The following is a 25,312-nucleotide window of genomic DNA, read 5'->3' as shown; positions in this document are numbered from 1 at the left end:
TTGTATTTACAATTGTGTTTGTTCCTCAGAAATATTGCTGCTGTGATGGCACACTGTGGTATTTCACCCATTCTTTGTGGGTCTGTATAATCTGAGGGAAATATGTGTCTCTAATATGGTCGTACATTTGGCAGAAGGTTAGGAAGTGCAGCTAATTTTGTGTGCAGTGTGCACATAGCTTGTCTTTTCTTGAGAGCCAGGTCTGCCTACGGCAGCCTCTTTCAATAGCAAGGCCATGCTCACTCAATCTGTACATAGTCAAAGCTTTCCATAATTTTGGGTCAGTCACAGTGGTGCCAATGTGCCACTATTCTGCCAGCATGTACTCTCTGTTTAGGGTCAAATAGCATGCTACTTTACTCATTTTTTTTGTTATTTCTTTCCAATATGTCAAGTAATTATCTTTTTGTTTTCTCATGATTTGGTTGGGTCTAATTGTGTTGCTGTCCTGGGGCTCTGTGGGGTCTGTTTGTGTTTGTGAACAGAGCCCCAGGACCAGCTTGCTTAGGGGACTCTTCTCCAGGTTCATCTCTCTGTAGGTAATGGCTTTGTTATGGAAGGTTTGGGAATCGCTTCCTTTTAGGTGATTTTAGAACTTAACAGCTTTTTTCCGGATTTTGATCATTAATGAGTATCGGCCTAATTCTGCTCTGCATGCATTATTTGGTGTTTTACGTTGTACACAGGGGATATTTTAGCAGAATTCTGCATGCAGTCTCAATTTATTGTTTTCCCATTTTGTGAATTGTTGGTTGGTGAGCAGACCCCAGACCTCACAACCATAAAGGGCAATGGGTTCTATAAATTATTCAAGTATTTTTAGCCAGATCCTAATTGGTATGTCAAATGTTATGTTCCTTTTGATGGTATAGAAGGTCCTTGCCTTGTCTCTCAGATCGTTTACAGCTTCCCGTACCCCTTAATACATTCAACCTCCAGCTGCGTACCCTCTCTAGTACCAGGGTCAGGGCACTCTCAAATGTTGTTTTTTGCCATCATTGTAAGCCTGCCACACACACACTGTACGACACATATATTAAACATAACAATGAGTGTAAGTTGTCACAACCCGGCTCGTGGGAAGTGACAAAGAGCTCTTATAGGACCAGGGCACAAATAATAATATAATAACAATCAATAATTTTGCTCTTTATTTAGCCATCTTACATATAAAACCTTATTTGTTCATCAAAGATTGGGAAAAACTCACCACAGGTTAATGAGAAGGGTGTGCTTGAAAGGATGCACATAACTCTGCAATGTTGGGCTGTATTGGAGAGTCTCAGTCTTAAAACCTCTCTTGGGGAGGTGGGACGCTAGCGTTTCACCCACGGTTCACACTATTCAACAGCCAGTGAAAAATCAGAGCGCCAAATTCAAAACCACCAAATGTCATAATTCAAAGTTCTCAAACATACGACTATTTTACAACATTTTAAAGATACACGTCTCCTTAATGTAACCACATTGTCCGATTTCAAAAAGGCTTTATGGCGAAAGCATGAAGTTAGATTATGTTAGGACAGTTCCAACACAAGAAAAACCACACAGCCATTTTCCTAGCAAGGACAGGCGTCACAAAAACCAGAAAACCAGCTAAAATTATGCAATAACCTTTGACGATCTTCATCAGATGACACTCCTAGGACATCATGTTACACAATACAGTCATTTTATGTTCGATCAAGTTGATATTTATATCCAAAAACAGCATTTTACATTGGCGCGTGATGTTCAGAAAATATTTTGCCTCCAATACTGTCGGTGAATCAGCACTACAATTTACAAAAATACTCATCATAAACGTTGATAAAATATTAAACTGTTATTCAAAGAATTATAGATGAACATCTCCTTTATGCAACCGCTGTGACAGATTTCAAAAAAGCTTCACGGGGAAAGCACACTTTGCAATAATCTGAGTACTGTGCTCAGAAAAAGACATCAAGCAATACAGATACCCGCCATTTTGGAGTCATCTAAAATCATAAATAGCATTAGAAATATTCACTTACCTTTGATGATCTTCATCAGAAGGCACTTCCAGGAATCCCAGGTCCACAATAAATGTTGTTTTGTTCGATAAAGTCCATAATTTATGTCCAAATACCTCCTTGTTGTTTGCGCGTTCAGTAAGCTACTCCAAGTGTAGGAAGCGCGGCCAAAATGTCACGACGAAAAGTAAAAAAAAGTAATATAAAAGTAATATCATTGCATAATGAATTAAATACATTACAGTTCAGGGGCCTTGCTTTAACAAAGTTAATCATTTTCACTGTAGTGTCCAAAACGTATTTCAAGCTGTCAGGCATTCCCTTGGCAGCAAGAGCCTCTTGGTGGATGCTGCAGTGTACCCAAGTGGCGTCGGGAGAAACTGCTTGCACGCATGTACCAGGAGCTGTGCCAGGCCTGCCACGTCTGTTGACTCATCCAGCTGTAACACATAGAAATCACTGGCTTGTATGCGAAGCAGTAATTGTTTCAAAACATCTCCTGCCATGTCACTGATGCGTCGTGAAACAGCGTTGTTTGATGAAGGAATTGTCGGGAAAGGTTTTTTGGGTCTTTTCCCCCAGCATTGTCCCAGCCATATCCACAGCATCAGGAAGAATTAAGTCCTCCACAATAGTATGGGGCTTGCCTGTCCTAGCCACTCGGTAGCTCACTGTATAAGACGCTTCTAGCCCCTTCTTATTAATGGTATCTGTTGCTTTTATACGTCTTACTACTCGAAAGTTGTCTTTATTCTCGCTCAAAAAACTCCCGTGGCTTATTTTTCAAATCGTCATGTTTCTTTTCTAAATGTCTGCGCAAGAGTGAAGGTTTCCCGCGAGAGAGTAATGGTTAATGTGATTGGATGTTAATTATTTGACTAGGCTACCTGTATTTGACATTGTGTTGTTATTTCGCTGAACACTAGATGGTTTCATTTTATTTTTGGCAGTGAAATGAGGCTACTCAAGTGAGAAAAAAACCTTACCCAAATGTATAGCCCCATTGGAAAATATACTGCTCAAAAAAATAAAGGGAACACTTAAACAACACAATGTAACTCCAAGTCAATCACACTTCTGTGAAATCAAACTGTCCACTTAGGAAGCAACACTGATTGACAATAAATTTCACATGCTGTTGTGCAAATGGAATAGACAACAGGTGGAAATTATAGGCAATTAGCAAGACGCCCCCAATAAAGGAGTGGTTCTGCAGGTGGTAACCACAGACAACTTCTCAGTTCCTATGCTTCCTGGCTGATGTTTTGGTCACTTCTGAATGCTGGCGGTGCTCTCACTCTTGTGGTAGCATGAGACGGAGTCTACAACCCACACAAGTGGCTCAGGTAGTGCAGCTCATCCAGGATGGCACATCAATGCGAGCTGTGGCAGAAAGGTTTGCTGTGTCTGTCAGCGTAGTGTCCAGAGCATGGAGGCGCTACCAGGAGACAGGCCAGTACATCAGGAGACGTGGAGGAGGCTGTAGGAGGGCAACAACCCAGCAGCAGGACCGCTACCTCCGCCTTTGTGCAAGGAGGAGCAGGAGGAGCACTGCCAGAGCCCTGCAAAATGACCTCCAGCAGGCCACAAATGTGCATGTGTCTGCTCAAACGGTCAGAAACAGACTCCATGAGGGTGGTATGAGGGCCCGACGTCCACAGGTGGGGGTTGTGCTTACAGCCCAACACCGTGCAGGACGTTTGGCATTTGCCAGAGAACACCAAGATTGGCCACTGGCGCCCTGTGCTCTTCACAGATGAAAGCAGGTTCACACTGAGCATGTGACAGACGTGACAGAGTCTGGAGACGCCGTGGAGAACGTTCTGCTGCCTGCAACATCCTCCAGAATGACCGGTTTGGCGGTGGGTCAGTCATGGTGTGGGGTGGCATTTCTTTGGGGGGCCGCACAGCCCTCCATGTGCTCGCCAGAGGTAGCCTGACTGCCATTAGGTACCGAGATGAGATCCTCAGACCCCTTGTGAGACCATATGCTGGTGCAGTTGGCCCTGGGTTCCTCCTAATGCAAGACAATGCTAGACCTCATGTGGCTGGAGTGTGTCAGCAGTTCCTGCAAGAGGAAGGCATTGATGCTATGGACCGGCCCGCCCGTTCCCCAGACCTGAATCCAATTGAGCACATCTGGTACATCATGTCTCGCTCCATCCACCAACACCACGTTGCACCACAGACTGTCCAGGAGTTGGCGGATGCTTTAGTCCAGGTCTGGGAGGAGATCCCTCAGGAGACCATCTGCCACCTTGTCAGGAGCATGCCCAGGCGTTGTAGGGAGGTCATACAGGCATGTGGAGGCCACACACACTACTGAGCCTCATTTTGACTTCTTTTAAGGACATTACATCAAAGTTGGATCAGCCTGTAGTGTGGTTTTCCACTTTCATTTTGAGTGTGACTCCAAATCCAGGCCTCCATGGGTTGATAAATTGGATTTCCATTGATTATTTTTGTGTGATTTCGTTGTCAGCACATTCAACTATGTAAAGAAAAAAGTATTTACTAAGATTATTTAATTCATTCAGATCTAGGATGTGTTATTTTAGTGTTCCCTTTATTTTTTTGAGCAGTGTATAAAAATGTACTATTTGAAAATATTTTCTTTAATTTTTTAAAATGTGAATCACATTTTTATTTGCCGTACCCCCGATGGCATTGCACATACCTCAGTTTGGGAATACCTGCTCTAGGGCAATGGTGTCTAGATGGAATTTGTATTTGTGGTCCTGGCAGCTGGACTTTTTTTCGAAGAACATTATTTTAGTCTTTCTCTCTCTCTCTTTCCTATCTTTCTCTCATATCTCTCGTCTCTCTCTATAGGGTGAATGCTGAGCCTCGCTCCCCACCTAGACCCCTCCTCACCCCTACCTTATCTTCAGGATCAACAGCACTATTCCCTCCTCCCAGACCTGCTCTCTCCCCAGGACCACCCCTGATGGCTCCTCCGACTCTCCACTCCAAACCCTCCCCTCACCCTGACCCAACTCCCTCACCTCCACCTGTCTACCTGGACTCCTTCTCCCTCCTCCCTTCACCCCTCATACCCTTCTCACCCTCCTCACCCACACCGCCCCTTCATTCAGCTTCTGAACCACTCCCTTCTCAAATTGACTTGGCCATTGATGCCACTGACACAACTGATGTCCCCGATGCAGCTGTCCCTAAGGAATGTATTCCCCCTTTATCCAGACCCCTAGTCCTCGATGTCCCGGACATCTCTACTTCCACCCTTGTCACATCACTACCCCCTCAAGTCTTAGAGACCTCAACTCCTCCACTCCCCACACCCCAGGTACCTGATGTTCCAGAGACATCTACTCCTCCCCTCCCCACACCAGTACCCCCTCAAGTCTCAGAGCCCTCTACACTCCCCCTTCCTGACATCCTGGATGTCTCTGCTCCTCCCCTCCCCTTACATATGTCCTCTTCAGTCCCAGAGCTTTCCTCTTCAGAACTAACCCTACCAGCACCTTCATCTCAGCCAGTCCCAAAGCCCTCATCTATGCTCATCTCTTCTCCCACTGTAACTCCCATCTCAAAACCCTCCTCGCTTCCTATCTCTTCTCCCCACGTACCCCCTATAGCAAAACCCCCTCTGTCCACTCCCCCCATTCCTCCTCTCTCAAAACCCTCCGTACCGCCGTCTCCCCGTGTTCCTCCTTTCTCAAAGATCTCCTCACCCCCTCTTCCTAGACCCTCAGCACCTCGAAAACTCTCTGGTCCACCCCAGCCGAGACCCCCCGTACCTCACCCTCACTCGATAGCCAAACCCTCCTCTCCAGCTCTCCCCAGACCCCCACTTCCATCCATGAAGTCCTCCTCTCCCCCTCTACCCTCCCCACTAGTCCCTCTAGCTCCCAAGCCCGCCCCAGCTTCGGCCTCATCGCCAGCCCCATCTCCAACCCAAGCCACAGCCCCACGTGCCAGCATCAGTATCCTGGAGAAACTGATCAAAACTTGCCCGGTGTGGTTGCAGCTGGGTATGGCCCAGGAGAGGACCACACTCATACTGAAGAAAGAAATCCCTGGGGTGAGAGTTACTAACATGTTCTTTACATAAACACATAGGCACATGATGTATCTGTGGTCGACTGTGGTCGACTGTTCTGCAGCCGAACAACGGTAATGTAGCTGTACAAACCATTCACACACTCATTCATTGGTCACATACTCATCAAAAATACTTACAAAACACATGTAGGGGCAGCCATCGTTGAAAGATTTCCTCATGTATATTAGTTGTATGATAATAGATATTAAAAGCATTACTTTGTGTACCCACAGATATTTTTAGTGCGTAAAAGCCCCGACCAGAAATCCATGGTGCTGTCAGTAGGTGTATCTGACAAGCAGGAGGAGCTTCAGGTCCAGGACGTTCTGATTAAGGAGGAGAAGTCACGTGAGTATCCTAACCAGAGAAGGTCAATATAGGGTTAGGATAAATCCAGGCTTGTAATTGGATCTATCCTAACCCTAAGCCTCAACTGTCTCCCACTGAAATGTCTGTGTCCTGTCCTCAGACCCTGGTGAACAGTCTGTGGTAAAAAAGTATGGGGACTATCTGTGTTACAGCCATCGGTCTTGCTACGCCATCCATCAATCCAAACACAGAACACATGATGCTACCCCATCCATCAATCCACACACTGAACACATGATCCTACGCCATCCATTATCCACACACAGAACACATGATGCTACGCCATCCATCAATCCAAACACAGAACACATGATGCTACGCCATCCATCAATCCACACACAGAACACATGATGCTACCCCATCCACCAATCCACACACATAGAACAAATGATGCTACCCCATCCACCTATCCACACACAGAACACGTGATGCTACCCCATCCATCAATCCACACAAACAGAACACATGATACTACCCCATCCATCAACCCACACACAGAACACATGATGCTAGCCCATCTATCCACACACACAGAACACATGATGCTCGTCCATCCATCAAACCACTCACAGAACACATTATGCTAGTCCATCCATCAAACCACACACAGAACACATGATGCTAGCCCATCCATCAAACCACACACAGAACACATGATGCTAGCCCATTCATCTACACACACAGAACACATGATGCTAGTCCATCCAGCCACACAGCTGCTCTATGTGACATGCTCTATGTATGACTCCTGTGGGGGAGAAGGGTGGGGGTGCTGTGTGACCACAAGCTTCCTGTCCTGGGCTGGATGTTGACACTACTTTGAGCTCACCAGACCCTGGTTGCAGCATAGGGGTGTGTGTGTGTGTGTGTGTGTGTGTGTGTGTGTGTGTGTGTGTGTGTGTGTGTGTGTGTGTGTGTGTGTGTGTGTGTGTGTGTGTGTGTGAATCTGTTGAAAAGTATGTTTGCAGTTTCATCTGTTGAATCATGTGTGCAACCTCTCGGTCCCAATCTATCTCTACTGCATGACTAAGAGATCATTCTGAAGTAGAATGTCAGTATTCATATAATATTCTGTTATAACAACCTCTCCCTCCTCTACCAGTGATATACCTGGAAGGGTCTGTTTTGGTCTTTGACAACATCTTCAAACTCATCGCCTTCTACTGTGTCAGCCGGTAAGACAAGACAATCCCCATCAGATCCTATGGTTCAACATAAAAACAAACTAAAACATATTCAAAGATGACAAAAAATGTAATGTGATACAATTTTGTATCACTTATTTTCAATTTAAATCCGTATAATAAAATGATAGCAACACCAATGCTAGTATCCTGTAGTATCTACTGAGTAAGTCGACAAGACAAGACTATCTTGCAGATCCTACAGATGTAGGATCTTAATTTGAGCCAGTTTGATACAGCAGGAAAATAATCTTGCCGCAACAGCAAGTTTGAATTATTATGTGGATTATAATTCATGGACATTTTAGTAGGGGTTGATACATTTTTCTTAAGGGAAAATCAAGTCTGAAATTTTAAAGTGTAAATTAGAAACTTCAGAAGCCTTTTTCAACCTCAAATACACTACAAGTTTAAAATGTCCTGAATTACAGGAACGTTCTCCTGCAACAGGCTGATCAAATGAAGATCCTTCATCTCGCACTTGAAAATATTTTTTATAATAAATTAATAATAATGTGATTAATTATCTTCCAGGGATATTCTACCCTTCACCCTGAGGTTGCCTCAGGTCATCGTCCAGGCAACCAAGTATGAAGATATAGAGATGATATCGACATTAGGCTCAGGTAGGTAGTGGGACATTCTGAACACCTCTGTAGCATGTCATTATATCACTTTCAGGCAAGGTTGACTAGAGAAAGACCCTGTGAGCGAAATGGAGGTGAAGTGTCTCAACAGTGTGAGTGAGTGTGTGGACTGTGTGTTTCAGTTTCAAGTTTGAATGTCACACGCACAAGTACTGTGTGTGTGTGTGTGTGTGTGTGTGTGTGTGTGTGTGTGTGTGTGTGTGTGTGTGTGTGCGTTATATGGGCTAGCTTCCTCCTTTAATAGCTATGAAACAAAACCCTCCCAATTAATCATAGAACAGAGATCCATTTATAGTCTAATGTATTTAGTTCCTCTCTGCATTGTGAATACTGATCGCTCATCATCAACCAGTTGTCTTTGATAAAGCTTGTTATTTAGTGAAAATAAAAGTATAATTATCTGACGATAATAGTGTCAGAGTTCAGCCCTAGTGATGGTAGACTGGTAACTCTTTCTGATGGTGGACTGGTAACTATTTCTGGTGGTAGACTGGTAACTATTTCTGGTGGTAGACTGGTAACTATTTCTGGTGGTAGACTGGTAACTCTTTCTGGTGGTAGACTGGTAACTCTTTCTGGTGGTAGACTGGTAACTCTTTCTGGTGGTAGACTGGTAACTCTTTCTGGTGGTAGACTGGTAACTCTTTCTGGTGGTAGACTGGTAACTCTTTCTGGTGGTAGACTGGTAACTCTTTCTGGTGGTGGACTGGTAACTCTTTCTGGTGGTGGACTGGTAACTCTTTCTGGTGGTGGACTGGTAACTCTTTCTGGTGGTGGACTGGTAACTCTTTCTGGTGGTGGACTGGTAACTCTTTCTGGTGGTAGACTGGTAACTCTTTCTGGTGGTGGACTGGTAACTCTTTCTGGTGGTGGACTGGTAACTCTTTCTTTCTCACCTCTATGAAATAGATCACCATCACACAGAAATAAAGCATTACTTTGAAATGTTCTCAGTAATCACAGTGACCTATTTCTTTCTCCTCACAGATTTCTGGGGTTCTCAGCTTCACAGCTCCTCAGAAATGGTCAAACGTGAAGACCCGGGTCAGGGCCACAGCAGTTCGTCCTGTGAGATCCAGCTGTCCACCGGGAATAGTAATGACCGTCTGTGGTACATCAACCCCATCTTCATCAAGGAGTACTGCAGCAGCCTGGAGGCCTCCACCCTCGTCCCAGCTCCCATCCACAGGAACCAGAGTCTGAACACCCCAGGCCCGGGGCAGGTGCAGGTACCCCCCAAGTTCAAACGCCCCCCACCCAGGCCCCCAAATGTCCCAGAGGGCTTGATTCTGTCACAGGGGGCTAAGCAGGGTGCCAGAGGGGAAAGTGTCTCCCCCAGGTCTCCACCCCCACCGCGAACAGTAATAGCCAAGGCAGCAGGTCAGAAAGCAGAAGGAGACAGCAGCAAAGACACTGAGGAGGGAGAGGGAGCTGCTTCTCAACTCGTCTCGGAGAAAGAGGTGTCAGTTACTGTTACTGACTCAGTAGCAGCTACTCAGCCTCTACAGCCACTGTCATCGCGCGGAGCAACAGCAGGACAGAAACACCCAGCACCCCGACCACCCCCACACAGGATACCACTCGTACCCCTTCGGCGGAAACCCTCAGAGAACCGTCCCTCAATCCCGGGACAGGAGGCCGGTGTTGGTCCAGTGCCTGTTGCTTCACTGGTCTGCATCGATGACACCACTAACATGGCAGAGGAGAAGTTAGGAGTGGAATCCCATGCATGTGAGACAGAGACACTGCAGAACAAAGGGACATCAGGGGCTTCAAACATCAGTGAGGTTGTTACCGTGGCTACAGCCCCGCTGACGAAGAGGGCCACACATCCAGTCCCGCCTCCCAGGAAGAAGAAACCCTCTCAGTTCACGCCCACCAGACCTCTCTCCAGAAACATGATAAGCGGAGGACTTCTGTCAATCAATTCATCATCGGATACCCACCAGAACTCTAGCACCCCCTCGCCTGCTTCGAGGCCGACCTCCTTCCCCGTAAGGGAGGCCAGGGGGACAGATGTGTCCCTGTACTCCCCTGATGGTGAAGCTGTCTTCCCTGCCCTGGAACATGACTCCTACTCTACCAGCAGTACAGAGGAGGAGGCTGACACTGTGGCCAGCGGGGCTGTAGGGACCGGTGGGACCAACAACACCAAGGTTCATATATCTTTAATTGATTTATTTCACCTTTATTTCACCAGGAAGTCCCCTTGACTTCCCATTTAACATTATTACGAACTGTATAACTAACATCATACACTAACCTAACTAAAAGCTTCATTTCTGTACCTATTCAATTGCTGCTGTGACTTTGTTACTGTATGTGAATCTGTATGACATTTTCCTGTAACATAATCAAAATGAAATACTTATCATTAAAAATCAATAATACCCTCCAGGTGTCGATGAAGAGGACCCCTACCATCATGCTGGACCGAGCCAAGCACCGCTTCTCCAGCGTGTTCACTAACTTCATGAACACCGACCACAAGCTCCAGAAGAGAATCCTAGAGCTGTCCAGGGATGGGAGCTCCTACTTCGGCACCCTGGTGAAGGACTACAGGTAGAAGATCCGTTCAACACAGATTTCTCAGAATCGCTTAGTTGATGGTTAGGGCCACACATATTTTGACTCACAACTGGATCTTGTTCATATCTGTCTAATGGGCAATTGTAATGCTTTTCGTAGGAGAAGTATTGGAGTCAGGCGCAGGACACAGGGATGAGTGCAAACAAAACGTTTTACTCAAAAAACAATAATCCAACTTCTCCCACAGTAATAAAACATGGCTGGGAGAAAACACCTCCAACAACTACAAAACAGGAAACAATCACAGACAAGACAAACATGAAAGCCAGAGGGTTAAATAATGAACATAATCAGGGAATATGAAACAGGTGTGTATAATTAAGACAAAACCAAACGAACAGGGAAACATAGATCGGTGGTAACTAGTAAGCCGGTGACGTCGATCGCCGCCTGAACAAGGAGAGGGGCCGACTTCGGCAGAAGTTGTGACAGTACCCCCCCCCCTTGACGCGCGGCTCCAGCAGCGCGCCGACACCGGCCTCGGGGACGACCCGGAGGACGGGGAGCAGGGCGATCCGGACGGAAGCGGTGAAACTCCTGGATTAATGATGGGTCCAGGATGTCCTCCGCCGGTACCCAGCTTTGCTCCTCCGGACCGTACCCCTCCCACTCCACGAGGTACTGAAGGCTCCTCGCCCGACGTCTTGAGTCCATAATGGCTCGTATTGTATACGCTGGGCCCCCTCGATATCCAGAGGAGGCGGAGGAACCTCCCGTACCTCAGACTGCTGGAGCGGACCAGTCACCACCGGCCTGAGGAGAGACACATGGAATGAGGGGTTAATATGATAATCAGGGGGGAGTTGTAACCTATAACAAACCTCGTTCAATCTCCTCAGGACTTTGAAAGGCCCCACAAACCGCGGATCCAGCTTCCGGCAGGGCAGGTGAAGGGGCAGGTTTTGGGTCGAGAGCCAGACCCGATCCCCCGGTGCATAAACCGGGGCCTCACTGCGGTGGCTGTCGGCACTCGCCTTTTGCCGCCTGATGGCTCATTGTAGTCGTACATGGTCAGCTTTCCATGTCTCCTCCGAGTGCCGAAACCATTCATCCACCGCAGGAGCCTCGATCTGGCTCTGATGCCATGGAGCCAGGACCGGCTGATACCCCTTTTCAGTGTGTGCTAGGTTAAGATTAGTCGAAGAGTGGCGTAATGAGTTTTGGGCCATCTCCGCCCAGGGGATAAACGACGCCCACTCTCCTGGCCGGTCCTGGCAATAGGACCGCAGAAACCTACCCACCTCTTGGTTGACTCTTTCCACCTACCCGTTACTTTCGGGGTGGAAACCTGAGGTAAGGCTGACCGAGACCCCCAGGCGTTCCATAAACGCCCTCCAGACTCTAGATGTAAATTGGGGACCCCGATCAGACACTATGTCCTCAGGCACCCCATAGTGCCGGAATACATGGCTGAACAGAGCCACCGCAGTTTGTAGAGCCGTAGGGAGACCGGGCAAAGGAAGGAGACGGCAGGACTTAGAAAACTGATCCACAATGACCAGGATCGTGGTGTTACCCCGTGACGGGGGAAGATCCGTCACGAAATCCACAGATAGGTGTGACCACGGTCGTTGCGGAACGGGAAGGGGTTGTAATTTCCCTCTGAGCAGATGTCTAGGTGCCTTGCACTGTGCGCATACCGAACAGGAGGAGACATAAAGCCTCACGTCCTTAACTAACGTGGGCCACCAGTACTTCCCAGCAAGGCAGCGCACCGTCCGACCGATACCAGGATGACCAGAGGAGGGTGATGTGTGGGCCCAACAGATCAAACGATCGCGGACATCAAACGGAATGTACACGTGCCCAACGGGACACTGGGGGGGAGTGGGTTCTGCACGTGGCGCCCGTTCGATGTCCGTGTCCACCTCCCATACCACCAGTGCCACCAGGCAAGAAGCTGAAATTATGGGAGTGGGCTCCGTGGACCGCTCCTCTGTATCATACAGCTGGGACAGTGCGTCTGCCTTCATGTTCTGGGAACCTGGTTTGTAGGAAAGGGTGAAAGCAAAGCGTGTGAAAAACATAGCCCACCTAGCCTGGCGAGGGTTCAGTCTCCTCGCTGCCCGAATGTACTCCAGATTTCGGTGGTCAGTCCAAATAAGGAAAGAGTGTCTAGCCCCCTCAAGCCAATGTCTCCACGCTTTCAGAGCCCCGACCACAGCCAACAACTCCCTATCCCCCACATCATAGTTTCGCTCCGCCGGCTGAGTTTCTTTGAAAATAAAGCACAGGGGCGGAGTTTTGGTGGCTTACCCGAGCGCTGAGATAGCACAGCCCCTATTCCAGCCTCGGATGCGTCCACCTCAACTATGAACGCTAAGGAGGGATCAGGATGCGCCAGCACTGGAGCCGTGGTAAACAGAGCCTTCAGGTTACCAAAAGCTCTGTCCGCCTCAGCCGACCACCGCAGTCGCACCGGTCCCCCCTTCAGTAAGGAGGTAATGGGAGCCGCCACCTGGCCAAAACCCTGGATAAACCTCCGGTAGTAGTTGGCAAACCCTAAAAACTGCTGCACCTCCTTTACCGTGGTTGGAGTCGGCCAATTACACACGGCTGAAATGCGGTCATTCTCCATCTCTACCCCTGACGCGGACAAACGGAACCAAGGAAGGAGACGGACTGTTGGAAGAACAGACATATCTCCGCCTTGACGTAAAGGTCATGCTCCAACAGTCGACCAAGCACCATGCATACAAGGGACACATGCTCAGCGCGGGTAGTGGAGTATATTAGAATGTCATCTATATACACCACTACACCCCGCCCGTGCAGGTCCCTGAAGATCTCATCCACAAATGATTGGAAGACGGACGGAGCATTCATTAACCCATACGGCATGACGAGGTACTCATAGTGCCCAGAAGTGGTGCTAAATGCCATCTTCCACTCATCCTCTCCCTTGATACGCACTAGGTTGTACGCGCTCCTGAGGTCCAATTTTGTGAAGAAGCAATGACTCTGTCATACTAGCGATAAGAGGCAGCGGGTAACTGTATTTTACCGTAATCTGGTTCAAACCTCGATAGTCGATGCACGGGCGTAAACCTCCATCCTTCTTCTTCACAAAAAAGAAACTCGAGGAGACAGGTGAAATGTAGGGCCGAATGTATCCTTGTCCCAGAGATTTGGTGACATATGTCTCCATAGCCTTCATCTCCTCCTGTGACAGAGGATACACGTGACTCCTGGGAAGTGCAGCGCCCTCCCGGAGATTTATCGCACAATCCCCCGGTCGATGGGGTGGTCATTGAGTCTGCCAAATCGGCATATTCGGGGGGAATGTGCATGGTGGAAACCTGGTTTGGACTTTCCACCGTAGTGGCACCTAAGGAAACACCTAAACATCTCCCTGAACACTGACAGGACCATCCCTTGAGAACCCTCTGTTGCCACGAAATAATAGGATCATGAGAAGCCAACCAGGGAAGACCCAAAACAACGGGAAACGCAGGAGAGTCAATCAGAAAGAGACTAATTCTCCCCTCATGACACCCCTGCGTTACCATAGCAATGGGAGCTGTGACCTCCTTAATCAGCCCCGACCCCAAAGGACGACTATCTAGGGCATGTACAGGGAAGGGAACATCAACGGGAACAATAGGAATCCCTAATCTGTGAGCCAAAGACCGATCAATAAAGTTCCCAGCTGCACCTGAATCTACTAGCGCCTTATGCTGGGAATGTGGGGAGAACCCCGGAAATCCTATAGATAACCACATGTGAGCAACAGGGGGTCTGGGTGAGTCGTGTGCCTACTCACCTGAGATGAACCACCGGTGTTCCGCCTACCACCTCGACTTCCTGGAGAACCTCCCCAGCACTGACCAGCAGTGTGTCCTCTGCAGCCACAGCTAGTGCATGGAATGGTTCCCCCTCCAGTCTCCCTCGTACCAGCCCCTCCCAACTCCATAGGTGTTGGGTCTAAGGGGCTGGGGGATGGAACCAACGAACCCCAAGCCGGGCGTCCGCGGGAGGCCAACAGATTATCCAGCCGGATTGATAAGTCCACCAGCTGGTCCAGGTGGATGGTGGTGTCCCTACAGGTTAGCTCCCGACGAATGTCCTCTCGCAAACCACACCTGTAGTGGTCGATCAGGGCCCACTCATTCCATCCCGCACCCGCCGCCAGAGTTCTAAAGTCCAGCGCAAACTCCTGAGCGCTCCTCTTCCCCTGTCTTAAATGCAACAATCGCTCCCCCGCCGCTCTCCCTTCCGGTGGATGATCAAATACTGCCCGAAAGCGGCGGGAGAAGTCCTCGTAGTTATCCAGAGTAGGGCCTTCCCCTTCCCAGATGGCGTTGGCCCACTCCAGGGCTTTACCAGTCAGACAGGAGATGAGAGCGCTCACTCTCTCACGTCCCGAAGGTGCCGGCTGGACAGCCGCCAGGTAGAGCTCCAGCTGGAGTAGGAACCCCTGGCACCCGGCAGCTGTTCCGTCATACGCTCCCGGGAGTGAGAGCCGAATCCCACTGGATACTGACGACGGATGGTTGAGCACGTGTGTATGATGTGGATCTGGTGGCGATGGAATGGCTGGGTTGAAGGGAAATCCTCTTCTCTCAATACTGTCCATAGTCTGCAGCACGCGATCCATGGCTGTCCCAAGACTCTGTAACATGATCGCGTGCTGCTGGATGCGCTCCTTTACTGGAATAGAAGTACTGGCTGCTCCTGCTGACTCCATTATAGTGGTCCGTGACTCTGTAATGCTTTTCGTAGGAGAAGTATCGGAGTCAGGCGCAGGACACAGGAATGAGTGCAAACAAAACGTTTTACTCAAAAAACAATAATCCAACTTCTCCCACAGTAATAAAACATGGCTAGGAGAAAACACCTCCAACAACTACAAAACAGGAAACAATCACAGATAAGACAAACATGAAAGCCAGAGGGTTAAATAATGAACATAATCAGGGACTATGAAACAGGTGTGTATAATTAAGACAAAACCAAACGAACAGGGAAACATAGATCGGTGGTAACTAGTAAGCCGGTGACGTCGATTGCCGAACGCCGCCCGAACAAGGAGAGGGGCCGACTTCGGCGGAAGTCGTGACAGCAATGGAAAATGTCATTTACATTTGTTCAATGTCCCTAATTTTGTAATCGATTTGGACACCCTTGATGTACTAATCAATAAATGTATCTGACCCCAGATTGTATATCCTGGAGACCATGGGGAAGCACAGCTCCAGCACTGAGCTGCTGCAGGAGATCAGGCAGATGATGACCCAGCTGAAGAGTTACCTCATCCAGAGCACTGAGCTGCAGAACCTACTGGAGCCCAACATCTACACAGAGGACAAACTAGGTGAGATACAGTCTAATTAGAGGCTAGATACAGTAACATAGTCTAGCAGTTGTAATCTTAGAGTTACTGCAGTTAGTAGAGCATAGCGTTGCAATTGAAGGATTCTGGGTTCGATTCCCTGGGCCTGCTTAATTCTCCTTGATATACTCAACATGCATCTGTCAATACACAACGTTAGACACACCATTTTCAAGACTCTTTACACACTCAAAATACTGAGTTCCTCTTGCTCCTTATTTTGAGACACCCCCCCCCCAAAAAAATACATTTTATTTGTCTGATACAGTTTGTAATAATAGTAATAATACATTCCATTAGCAGACACGTTTATCCAAAGCGACTTACAGTCATGTGTACGTACACATTAACACTGTCTTTCACATGAATGCTTCAGTTCTCACTAATCTTCAAATTAACATGCGTAACATATTCAGTGTCCAACATCACATTTGGCAAACAGGATGTTCCCCTTATTTACTGTCAAACAGGAGACAGTTGTATATCACAGTCTTCACTGTGTGCATTGGAAATGAGACTTTCTAGTGACACCTGTGAAATTACAACAGGGACAGACAACATGGTTGTTTATGAGGGTTGTCACTGTTAACATTTGATGGTATAATTGTGTTTAATATCAAACTTATTTGGCCTCCACCGTGAATGCTGGATGTCAGGTTTTCTTACATATAAATGCAGTATATATGCAAGTGATGATAAAATTCTTACTGAATTAATAAGCCGACATACACTACATGACCAGAAGTATGTGGACACCTGCTCGTCGAACATCTCATTCCAAAATCATGGGCATTAATATGGAGTTGGTCCCCCCTTTGCTGCTATAACAGCCTCCACTCTTCTGGGAAGGCTTTTCACTAGATGTTGGAACACTAGATGTTGGACTTGCTTCCATTCAGCCACAAGAGCATTAGTGAGGTCGGGCACATTGATGTTGGGCGATCAGGCCTGGCTCGCCGTCGGCATTCCAATTCATCCCAAAGGTGAGGTAAGGGCTCTGTGCAGGCCAGTCAAGTTCTTCCATATCAATCCAGATCGACCAATTTCTGTACGGACCTCGCTTTGTGCACGAGGGCGTTGTCATGCTGAAACAGGAAAGGGCCTTCCTCAAACTGTTGCCACAAAGTTGGAAGCACAGAATCGTCTAGAATGTCATTGTATGCTCTAGCGTTAAGATTTCCCTTCACTGGAACTAAGGGGCCTAGCCCGAACCATCAAAAACAGCTCCAGACCATCCTCCTGCACCAAACTTTACAGTTGGCACTATGCATTCAGGCAGGTAGCGTTCTCCTTGCGCCCTGCCAAACCCAGATTAGTCCGTCGGACTGCCAGATGGTGAAACGTGATTCATCACTGCAGAGAACACGTTTCCAGTGCTCCAGAATTCAATGGCAGCGAGCTTTACACAACTCCAGCCGACACTTGGCATTGTGCATGGTGATCTTAGGCTTGTGTGCGGCTGCTTAGCCATGGAAACCCATTTCATGATGATCCCGACGAAAAGTTATTGTGCTGACGTTGCTTCCAGTTGTAGTTTGGAACTCAGTAATGAGTGTTGCAACTGAAGATTTTTACGCGTTTCAGCACTTAACGGTCCCGTTCTGTTAGCTTGTGTGGCCTACCACTTCACGCTGAGCTGTTGTTGCTCCTAGACATTGCCACTTCACAATAACAGCACTAACAGTTGACCGGGGCAGCTCTAACAGGCCAGACATTTGCATGGCTGTGTACACCTGTCAGCAACGGGTGTGGCTGAAATAGCCAAATCCACTAATTTGAAGGGATGTCCACATACTTTTGTATATATATTGTAGACGGATGTGGTGGATTGAGACACACCCCATGCAAAAAACTCTCTAGATTAAAGATAAACTCCACCCAAAAACGATATTTCGATATTTGTTTCATTAGTTCATTCTTGACAGAGTCCCAAATGTTTTGCTTGTCAGCAATCAAGTTTTCAAGATATGTAACTTTGAAAATAAAGAAATCATCCCCGTATGATGCATTTTGCATCAGTTGATGGGGATTTTTTTTATTACGTTACTTAGATGGACACACGGGTGCGTCAATAGACTCTGGATTAATATAAACTGGGTGGTTTGAGCCCTGAATGCTGATTGGCTGACAGCCGTGGTATATCAGACCATATGACAAAACATTTATTTTTACTGCTCTAATTACATTGGTAACCAGTTTATAACAGCAATAAGGCACTTCGGGGGTTTTTGGTATATGGCCAATATTCCACGGCTAAGTGCTGTGTCCAGGTGCCACGTCATGCCTAAGAACATCCCTTAGCCGTGGTATATTGGCCATATACCACACCCCCTCTGGCCTTACTGCTTAAATATAATAACTTATTTTTCCTCCAGCGTGAATGCTGAATGTCAGGTTTTCTTACACAGTGTACGTATAAATACTGTATATATTCAAGTGGGGATAATATTCAGACTAAATGAATAAACATTTGGTTATCTTTTGTCCATAAAGAACTATAACTGCAGGCAGAAATATATTAGTCAGAGCGCGTAGAGTAGACAGGGAATCTAACATAAAGTCGAATCATTACGTAGCTGCCTGCAACAAGCTCTCTTCTCAACTAGAAATGGTGCCCACTGATTTCTAACCAGTGGGTTTTGCCATGTTCCTCTCCAGAGGTGATTATTGAGGCTGCCATGTGTAAGGCTATGCTGAAGCCTCTGAGGGAGGCTGTGTATTCAGGCCTGAAAGACATCCACGCCAGGGACGGCTGTCTGAAGAGACTGAGGGTGAACCAGAGTGTCGTCCTGGGTACCACCACCACAGAACTGGGGATCACCACCAGCGTCCCAGAGACCCCTGTCATGGAGAAGGTAGACAGTAATGGGCTGCATCTGAAATGGTACCTTAATGGTTCCTATGTAGTGCTTTACTGTTGACCGGGGCACTCACCTTTACATGGCCCCTGACCCTGCATTCTGTTTTGGTCTTGTACAGTGTGGGTTTTGTCTGCTGCTGTATGACATGAATTTCCCATCAGGAATTAACAAAGTACATCTTTCCATCCATCTATCCATCCGTCCGTCCGTCCATCTTAGATCCAGCTGAAGTTGACGACCCTCCACCAGGAATACTCCCCTCAGAAGAAGATTGATCTGCTCCTTAAGACCTGCAAGATCATCTATGAATCCATGTCTATAGGCTGTCCAGGTGAGGAGGCGTCTTTGTTGCTGGGCAGATTTTGGTGGTTGAATTATAACGAACTTTGTTATGTTGTTTGTTAGCATAAGAGTAGTCTCACGATGCCATCCTCCCAAGTCTCTTTTTAATTAGGACTCCACTATCTCCAAACGAAAGCCAGGAAGCATGAAAATCAGGGCTAGTTTACGAGCGCAGATTGACTTTGATAATGATTATTACTGCTGGACGACACCAGTGTCTACAAATACCTGAATGAGAGGGGAGATTGAAGTTGATGTTGATTGATCATTACTGCCACACAAATACCTGACTGTCAGGTGAACTGACTAAGATGGTGGTTGACGTTTCCAGCAGGGAGAGCCCATGGTGCAGATGACTTCCTCCCGGTGCTGATGTACGTCCTGGCCAGGAGCAACATGGCCTTCCTGCTACTGGATGTAGAGTATATGATGGAGCTGATGGACCCTGCACTGCAGCTAGGAGAGGGTAGGGACAATCTAAATTTGATAAACGCACGCACACACACACGCGCGTAAACACACACACATACAAACACACACATAACAGCACTGACGCACACATAGTACCAATGTTAGATGCAGTGTATGTGCCTCATAATGATGACTATCTTGTGTGTGTCACCAGGCTCCTACTACCTGACGACTACGTATGGAGTGTTGGAGCACATAAAGAACTATGAGAAGCAGGTGGTGACACAGAAGCTCAGTCTGGAGATCCAGAACTCTATCCACCGCTGGGAGAAGAGACGGACCCTGAACAAAGCCAGCGTGTCACGTTCATCTGTTCAGGTCAGTACCACTAGGGTAGCACACACAGAGGGTTAGGGTTAGGGATAAGGGTTAGGGATAAGGATTAAGGATAAGGGATAAGGATTAAGGATAAGGATTAAGGGTGAAGGATTAAGGGTTAGGGATAAAGGTCAGGGATAAGGGTTAAGGATAAGGATTAAGGATGAAGGATTAAGGGTTAGGGATAAAGGTTAGGGATAAGGGTTAGGGATAAGGGTTAGGGATAAGGGTTAAGGATAAGGGTTAAGGATAAGGATTAAGGATGAAGGATTAAAGCTAGGTTAGGGATATAGCTAGAGCTAGGGTTAGGGTTAATGCTAGGGTTAAGGGTTAGGGTTAGGGATATAGCTAGGGTTAGGGATAGGGATATAGCTAGAGCTAGGGTTAAGGTTAGGGTTAGGAGTTAGGGTTTGAAAGGAGAGGGTTAGGGTTAGAGTTAGGGTTGGAAAGGAGAGGGTTAGGGATAGGGTTAGGGATAGGGTTGGAAAGGAGAGGGTTAGGGTTAGGGGTTAGGGTTAGGGTTTGAGTTAAGGTTAGGGTTGGAAAGGAGAGGGTTAGGGTTTGAGTTAGGGTTAGGGTTTGAGTTAGGGTTAGGGATTGGGATTGGGTTTGAGTTAGGGTTAGGGATTGGGTTTGAGTTAGGGATAGGGTTTGAGTTAGGGTTAGGGATAGGGTTGAGTTAGGGTTAGGGATAGGGATAGGGATAGGGTTTGAGTTAGGGTTAGGGTTGGAAAGGAGACCCTCCTGAACTAGGCCTGGTAGTCCAGTCAGGCTGGGTTAGGGTTAGGGTTAGGGATAGGGTTTGAGTTAGGGTTAGGGTTAGGGATAGGGTTTGAGTTAGGGTTGGAAAGGAGACCCTCCTGAACTAGGCCTGGTAGTCCAGTCAGGCTGGGTTAGGGTTAGGGTTAGGGATAGGGTTTGAGTTAGGGTTAGGGTTAGGGATAGGGTTTGAGTTAGGGTTAGGGTTGGAAAGGAGACCCTCCTAAACTAGGTCCGGTAGTCCAGTCGGACTCAGAGTAATGGAATAGAAAATGTCACTGCAGTATTTTGATATTTGATCATTATGACTATATCAGTATTCTTTGAAATTGTATTGTCATTATGTTGACAATAACACAAATTGTCATATGATATTTCATGTCCTCTTTTTGCGCTGTCCCGTTGCAGGGCTTCATCAACGTGTCGTTCCTGGAGGCGGGGTGCAACACTAAGACCATGAGGGTCTGCCCCAACACCACAGCCCAGGACCTGTGTGCCCAGTGTGCTGACAAGTTTGAGGTGGCAGAGCCAGAGTCCTACAGGTACAATCTCCTGCCGTTGTGCCCTTGAATAAGGCACTTAACCACTCCAAAACGGCTCTCTCCATCCAGGGGCGTTGCTCCGTGGCTGACCCTGTGCATGTCAATATGTTTATGCTGACCCTGTCTCACAAAATGAAAAGAAAGTATTTATGGCATTCTATTCTGTTCTATTCCATTCTGTTCTATTATGTTCACTTCTGTTCTATTATATTATATTCTGTTCTGTTCCATTCTATTCTGTTGTATTCTCTTGTATTGTGTTCTGTTCTATTCTATTCCATTCTATTATGTTATATTCTATTATGTTCTGTTCTATTCTGTTGATTACTGTTCTATTCTGTTCTCTTCTATTCTGTTATATTGCTCTATTCTGTTCTTTTCTATTCTGTTCTATTCTATTCTGTTCTATCATATTATGTTCTGTTCTGTTCTGTTCTGTTCTGTTCTCTTCTGTTCTATTCTATTATGTTGTATTCTGTTCTGTTCTGTTCTCTTCTCTTCTGTTCTTTTCTATTATGTTATATTCTGTTATGTTTTGTTCTGTTCTATTCTGTTCTGTTCTGTTCAATTCTATTCTATTCTGTTCTATTCTTTTCTATTCCATTTTACAGCCTGAGTGTGCTGGTGGAGGGCCACCACCAACTCCTGGCCCCTGAGGAGTTCCCCCTCACCATCAAGTCCAGTCTCCACCACAGTCAGCCCCTCAAGGAGTACTACATTGTTTACCGGCCTGGAAGGACAGAGTCAGAAGGACAGGAGTCAGAAGGACAGGAGTCAGAAGGACAGGAGTCAGAAGGACAGGAGTCAGAATCCCAGGAGTCAGAATCCCAGGAGTCAGAATCCCAGGAGGCAGAATCCCAGGAGGCAGAATCCCAGGAGGCAGAATCCCAGGAGGCAGAAGGACAGGAGGCAGAAGGACAGGAGGTGGAGAGCGAGCAGCCAGCTCCCGCAGCCGAGCCAGAGCCTGAGGAGGAGGAGAGTCTGATCGAGATATGATGAGATCAGTGTGCGGGAGCGTGTGTGTGTGCGTGCGTACATGCATGTGTGGGACAAAGGATCAAGGAGCTGCTCAAGTGAATACAATGGCTTCCGCCTCAATCATTATAGCCATTTTAAATTAGATATTGGTTTTTGCCTTATACACAACCATATAGACAATGTTTAGGTCTGCCCTTGACAATGTGGATACATTCTGAAAGACGAGAACCACCATTATCACCTCACCTTGATCTTCAGGTCTGAATATCAAATCACACAACAGGAGACTCAAGTTTACTTTAGCTTCCATACAGATGTGCTCTATGTTTATTTGATCCGTTTCTCACAGCAGGACAATAATCCTGCAGCAACAGGAAATGTGAATTATTATGTGTATTATAATCAATGGATATTTTTGTAGGGGTTGACACATTTTTCGTTAGGGAAAATCAAGTCTAAAATGTTTAGTGGAAATTACAAACTTTAGAAGCCTTTGAAAAATCGAATACACTACAACTTTGCATTTCCTGCTGTGCAGGAACAACAGAGTGATCAAATTAAGACAGTACATCTGTATGGCTTCTATTGTAAGTCATATTGCTCAGTGAAGAAGATCCACCACCGTCAACTCATGTAGAACTGGTTCATACTTCAGACTTTGAATATCATACAGGGGATCCACTCAAGTTCACTTCAGCTTTTATATTACTTCTATGATAACTAGCGCTGTGAGTCCTTCTTCCTCTTTCTGCAAGGTTGACCAAAGCTACAGAGATAAAGAGGATATCGTCCTCCTCTAGTTTGAAAGGGCACAATAGGCTGTAGAATTAAACTGTAATGGATCTGGATAAGGAGTCTCTGCTTGCATCCCAAATGGCACATTATTCCCTATGTAGTGCACTACTTTCGACCATGGCCCATAGTCTGGTCAAAAGTAATGCACTATGTAGGGAATAGGGTGTTATTTGGGACACAGTCCATGTATCCTGTCCGGATGGTGTTCGTTTTCATATTTAACAGATTATTTGCTTCTGCCACAGTTCAGATTGACAATCAGCTGTTCATTGGTTTTGCTAATTGAATTTAGCATGACAATATCCTTGCCAATAATTATGTCACTGGGTTTATATGCTCAAGAAAGACTCTGCGACTCTCTGTACTGTACATCCATATTTGCTGTGCTGGTTTGTATACTCTTGTAGCTGTGCTGTGGCCACATTACATTGGTGTCCTGGAAGAACCATTGAAGTCTCATTCTGGAGGGGATCTGCTACAATGCCATTCATTTTAAGTTAAAATCCAAGTCTACCAGGCACTGATTGTGTACAGCAATATTATACTGTAATTACATTATATAGCATTATGGCTTTGATCGGTTTTTTTTCACATTGATGAGTTGGCTGTTTTGTTTTTATAAGGTGAAAGTTGAAATGGTTTATGTGGATGTATCAAGAGATGAAACCCAGTAAAACATAGTTTTTTTTATCATTTCATGAATTCCAATATTTCCCATTTTAAATATTTGGGAGTAAATATATTTCCTTTCTTTGTTAAAACCATTGCCAGAACTTTAACAGAACTCTAAAATCAATTCAATCTGCCTCAGTAGATGGAATAATATCCCAGTTGCTTTAACAGGCAGAATATCTATTGTCAAAATGAATATATTGCTATGGCTGAATTTCTATAGTTCTATGCTTTCCATGTCTCCCCGTTCTGGATATTGGGATACAGTTCATAGTGAGGTTACGAAATGTATAGTATATGGCAAGGTATGGCAAAATTAGCAAACTTGCAAAGAGGGAAAGACGTAGGAGGACCCAAGTTTAAATTGTATTTCCAGGCACTAGCATTTCGCCCCATCCTGTTTGTTTAGAAATGATTCTTCTGCCCCCTGGCTGAGTACAGAAATACATATTGCCCTGGAAGACGAATTCTTCACTGATATATCCCTTAAACCAGGGATCATCAACTAGATTAAGCTGCGGACAGATCTTTTTCTTTTTCTTGAGCGATGGTCAGGGCAGAACATAATTAAAAATCATTTGTACACTGCAAATTGACCGCAAGAAGCCCAAACATATCTAATATTTGACTAAAACATAATCATTTCAAACCTTACTTACATTTGCATTAGTGCTGCGCTATTAACCAAAATGTCTGTTATTTTTCGGCTTTTGAACAACTAATTGACTGACATCGGTTCAATTATTTGAATTTGTTAGTTTTTTTCTTCTGTGAGCTCAATGCACAGTTTCTCTAGAGATAAATCAGATCCAGCCTGAACTCTGCGGTGTAGTAGGGAGTTGAAGTTTCCAACAGGCCAGTATTGTCACATCTTCTCCTGCTCTTCCCGTCTGGCATACGACGTCGCCGACCAACGGTCCTGGGATTCATCATTACGCGCACCTGTTAATCATTATGATTCACACCTGGACTTCATTACCTTCATAATTTCCTCCCCTTTATATGTCACTCTCTTATGTTCACTCACCAGTTGGTATTATTCTTGTGTACCGGTGTGTAGCCACATGGAATTGTCTCATTCATGGTTTTGTTGTTTTATTAAACGTTTCACCTGCACCTGCTTCCCGACTCACAGCTCCATTATTACACGTATTCTACATAGTTTAGCGAATAAAACGTGGTAATTAACTACAATGACCATAATCCATTGCTGATCTACCTGTTCGGTCTGTCTTTCTTTTAGGCTGCTATGGAAGAGATAATGCGCGATCATGAGGCGATATAGAGAGCAGATGTTGCTTAGCTAGGTATCTCTATCTAAAAATACATGATCTAAGGGATTTATAGTTGGTATGCAGCAATCATAAAAGTATGCCTTATTTACTTGGAAGAACTA

General features: G+C 46.2%; 1 protein-coding gene across 1 annotated transcript in view; it reads left to right on the top strand.

Moving 5' to 3' along the window:
* The window catches only part of rin3 (Ras and Rab interactor 3), a 29,004-nt gene extending 3,967 nt beyond the window's left edge, over nt 1-25,037 (top strand). Inside the window, exons 2-14 of the mRNA XM_014211312.2 lie at nt 4,827-6,036; nt 6,291-6,405; nt 7,529-7,601; nt 8,145-8,236; nt 9,245-10,413; nt 10,656-10,819; nt 16,006-16,160; nt 18,837-19,033; nt 19,259-19,370; nt 19,713-19,847; nt 20,007-20,170; nt 21,338-21,471; nt 22,083-25,037. Coding sequence (XP_014066787.1) covers nt 4,827-6,036; nt 6,291-6,405; nt 7,529-7,601; nt 8,145-8,236; nt 9,245-10,413; nt 10,656-10,819; nt 16,006-16,160; nt 18,837-19,033; nt 19,259-19,370; nt 19,713-19,847; nt 20,007-20,170; nt 21,338-21,471; nt 22,083-22,467 — 4,105 coding nt within the window. The 3' untranslated portion in view covers nt 22,468-25,037. The remainder of the gene's footprint in view (nt 1-4,826; nt 6,037-6,290; nt 6,406-7,528; nt 7,602-8,144; nt 8,237-9,244; nt 10,414-10,655; nt 10,820-16,005; nt 16,161-18,836; nt 19,034-19,258; nt 19,371-19,712; nt 19,848-20,006; nt 20,171-21,337; nt 21,472-22,082) is intronic.
* Nucleotides 25,038-25,312: the final 275 nt, after the last annotated feature.

This window comes from Salmo salar, chromosome ssa09, assembly GCF_905237065.1.
Source record: "Salmo salar chromosome ssa09, Ssal_v3.1, whole genome shotgun sequence".
Lineage (NCBI taxonomy): Eukaryota > Metazoa > Chordata > Actinopteri > Salmoniformes > Salmonidae > Salmo > Salmo salar.
Note: the sequence above shows the minus strand (reverse complement) of the source record. Positions and strands in the feature narration are given on the sequence as shown.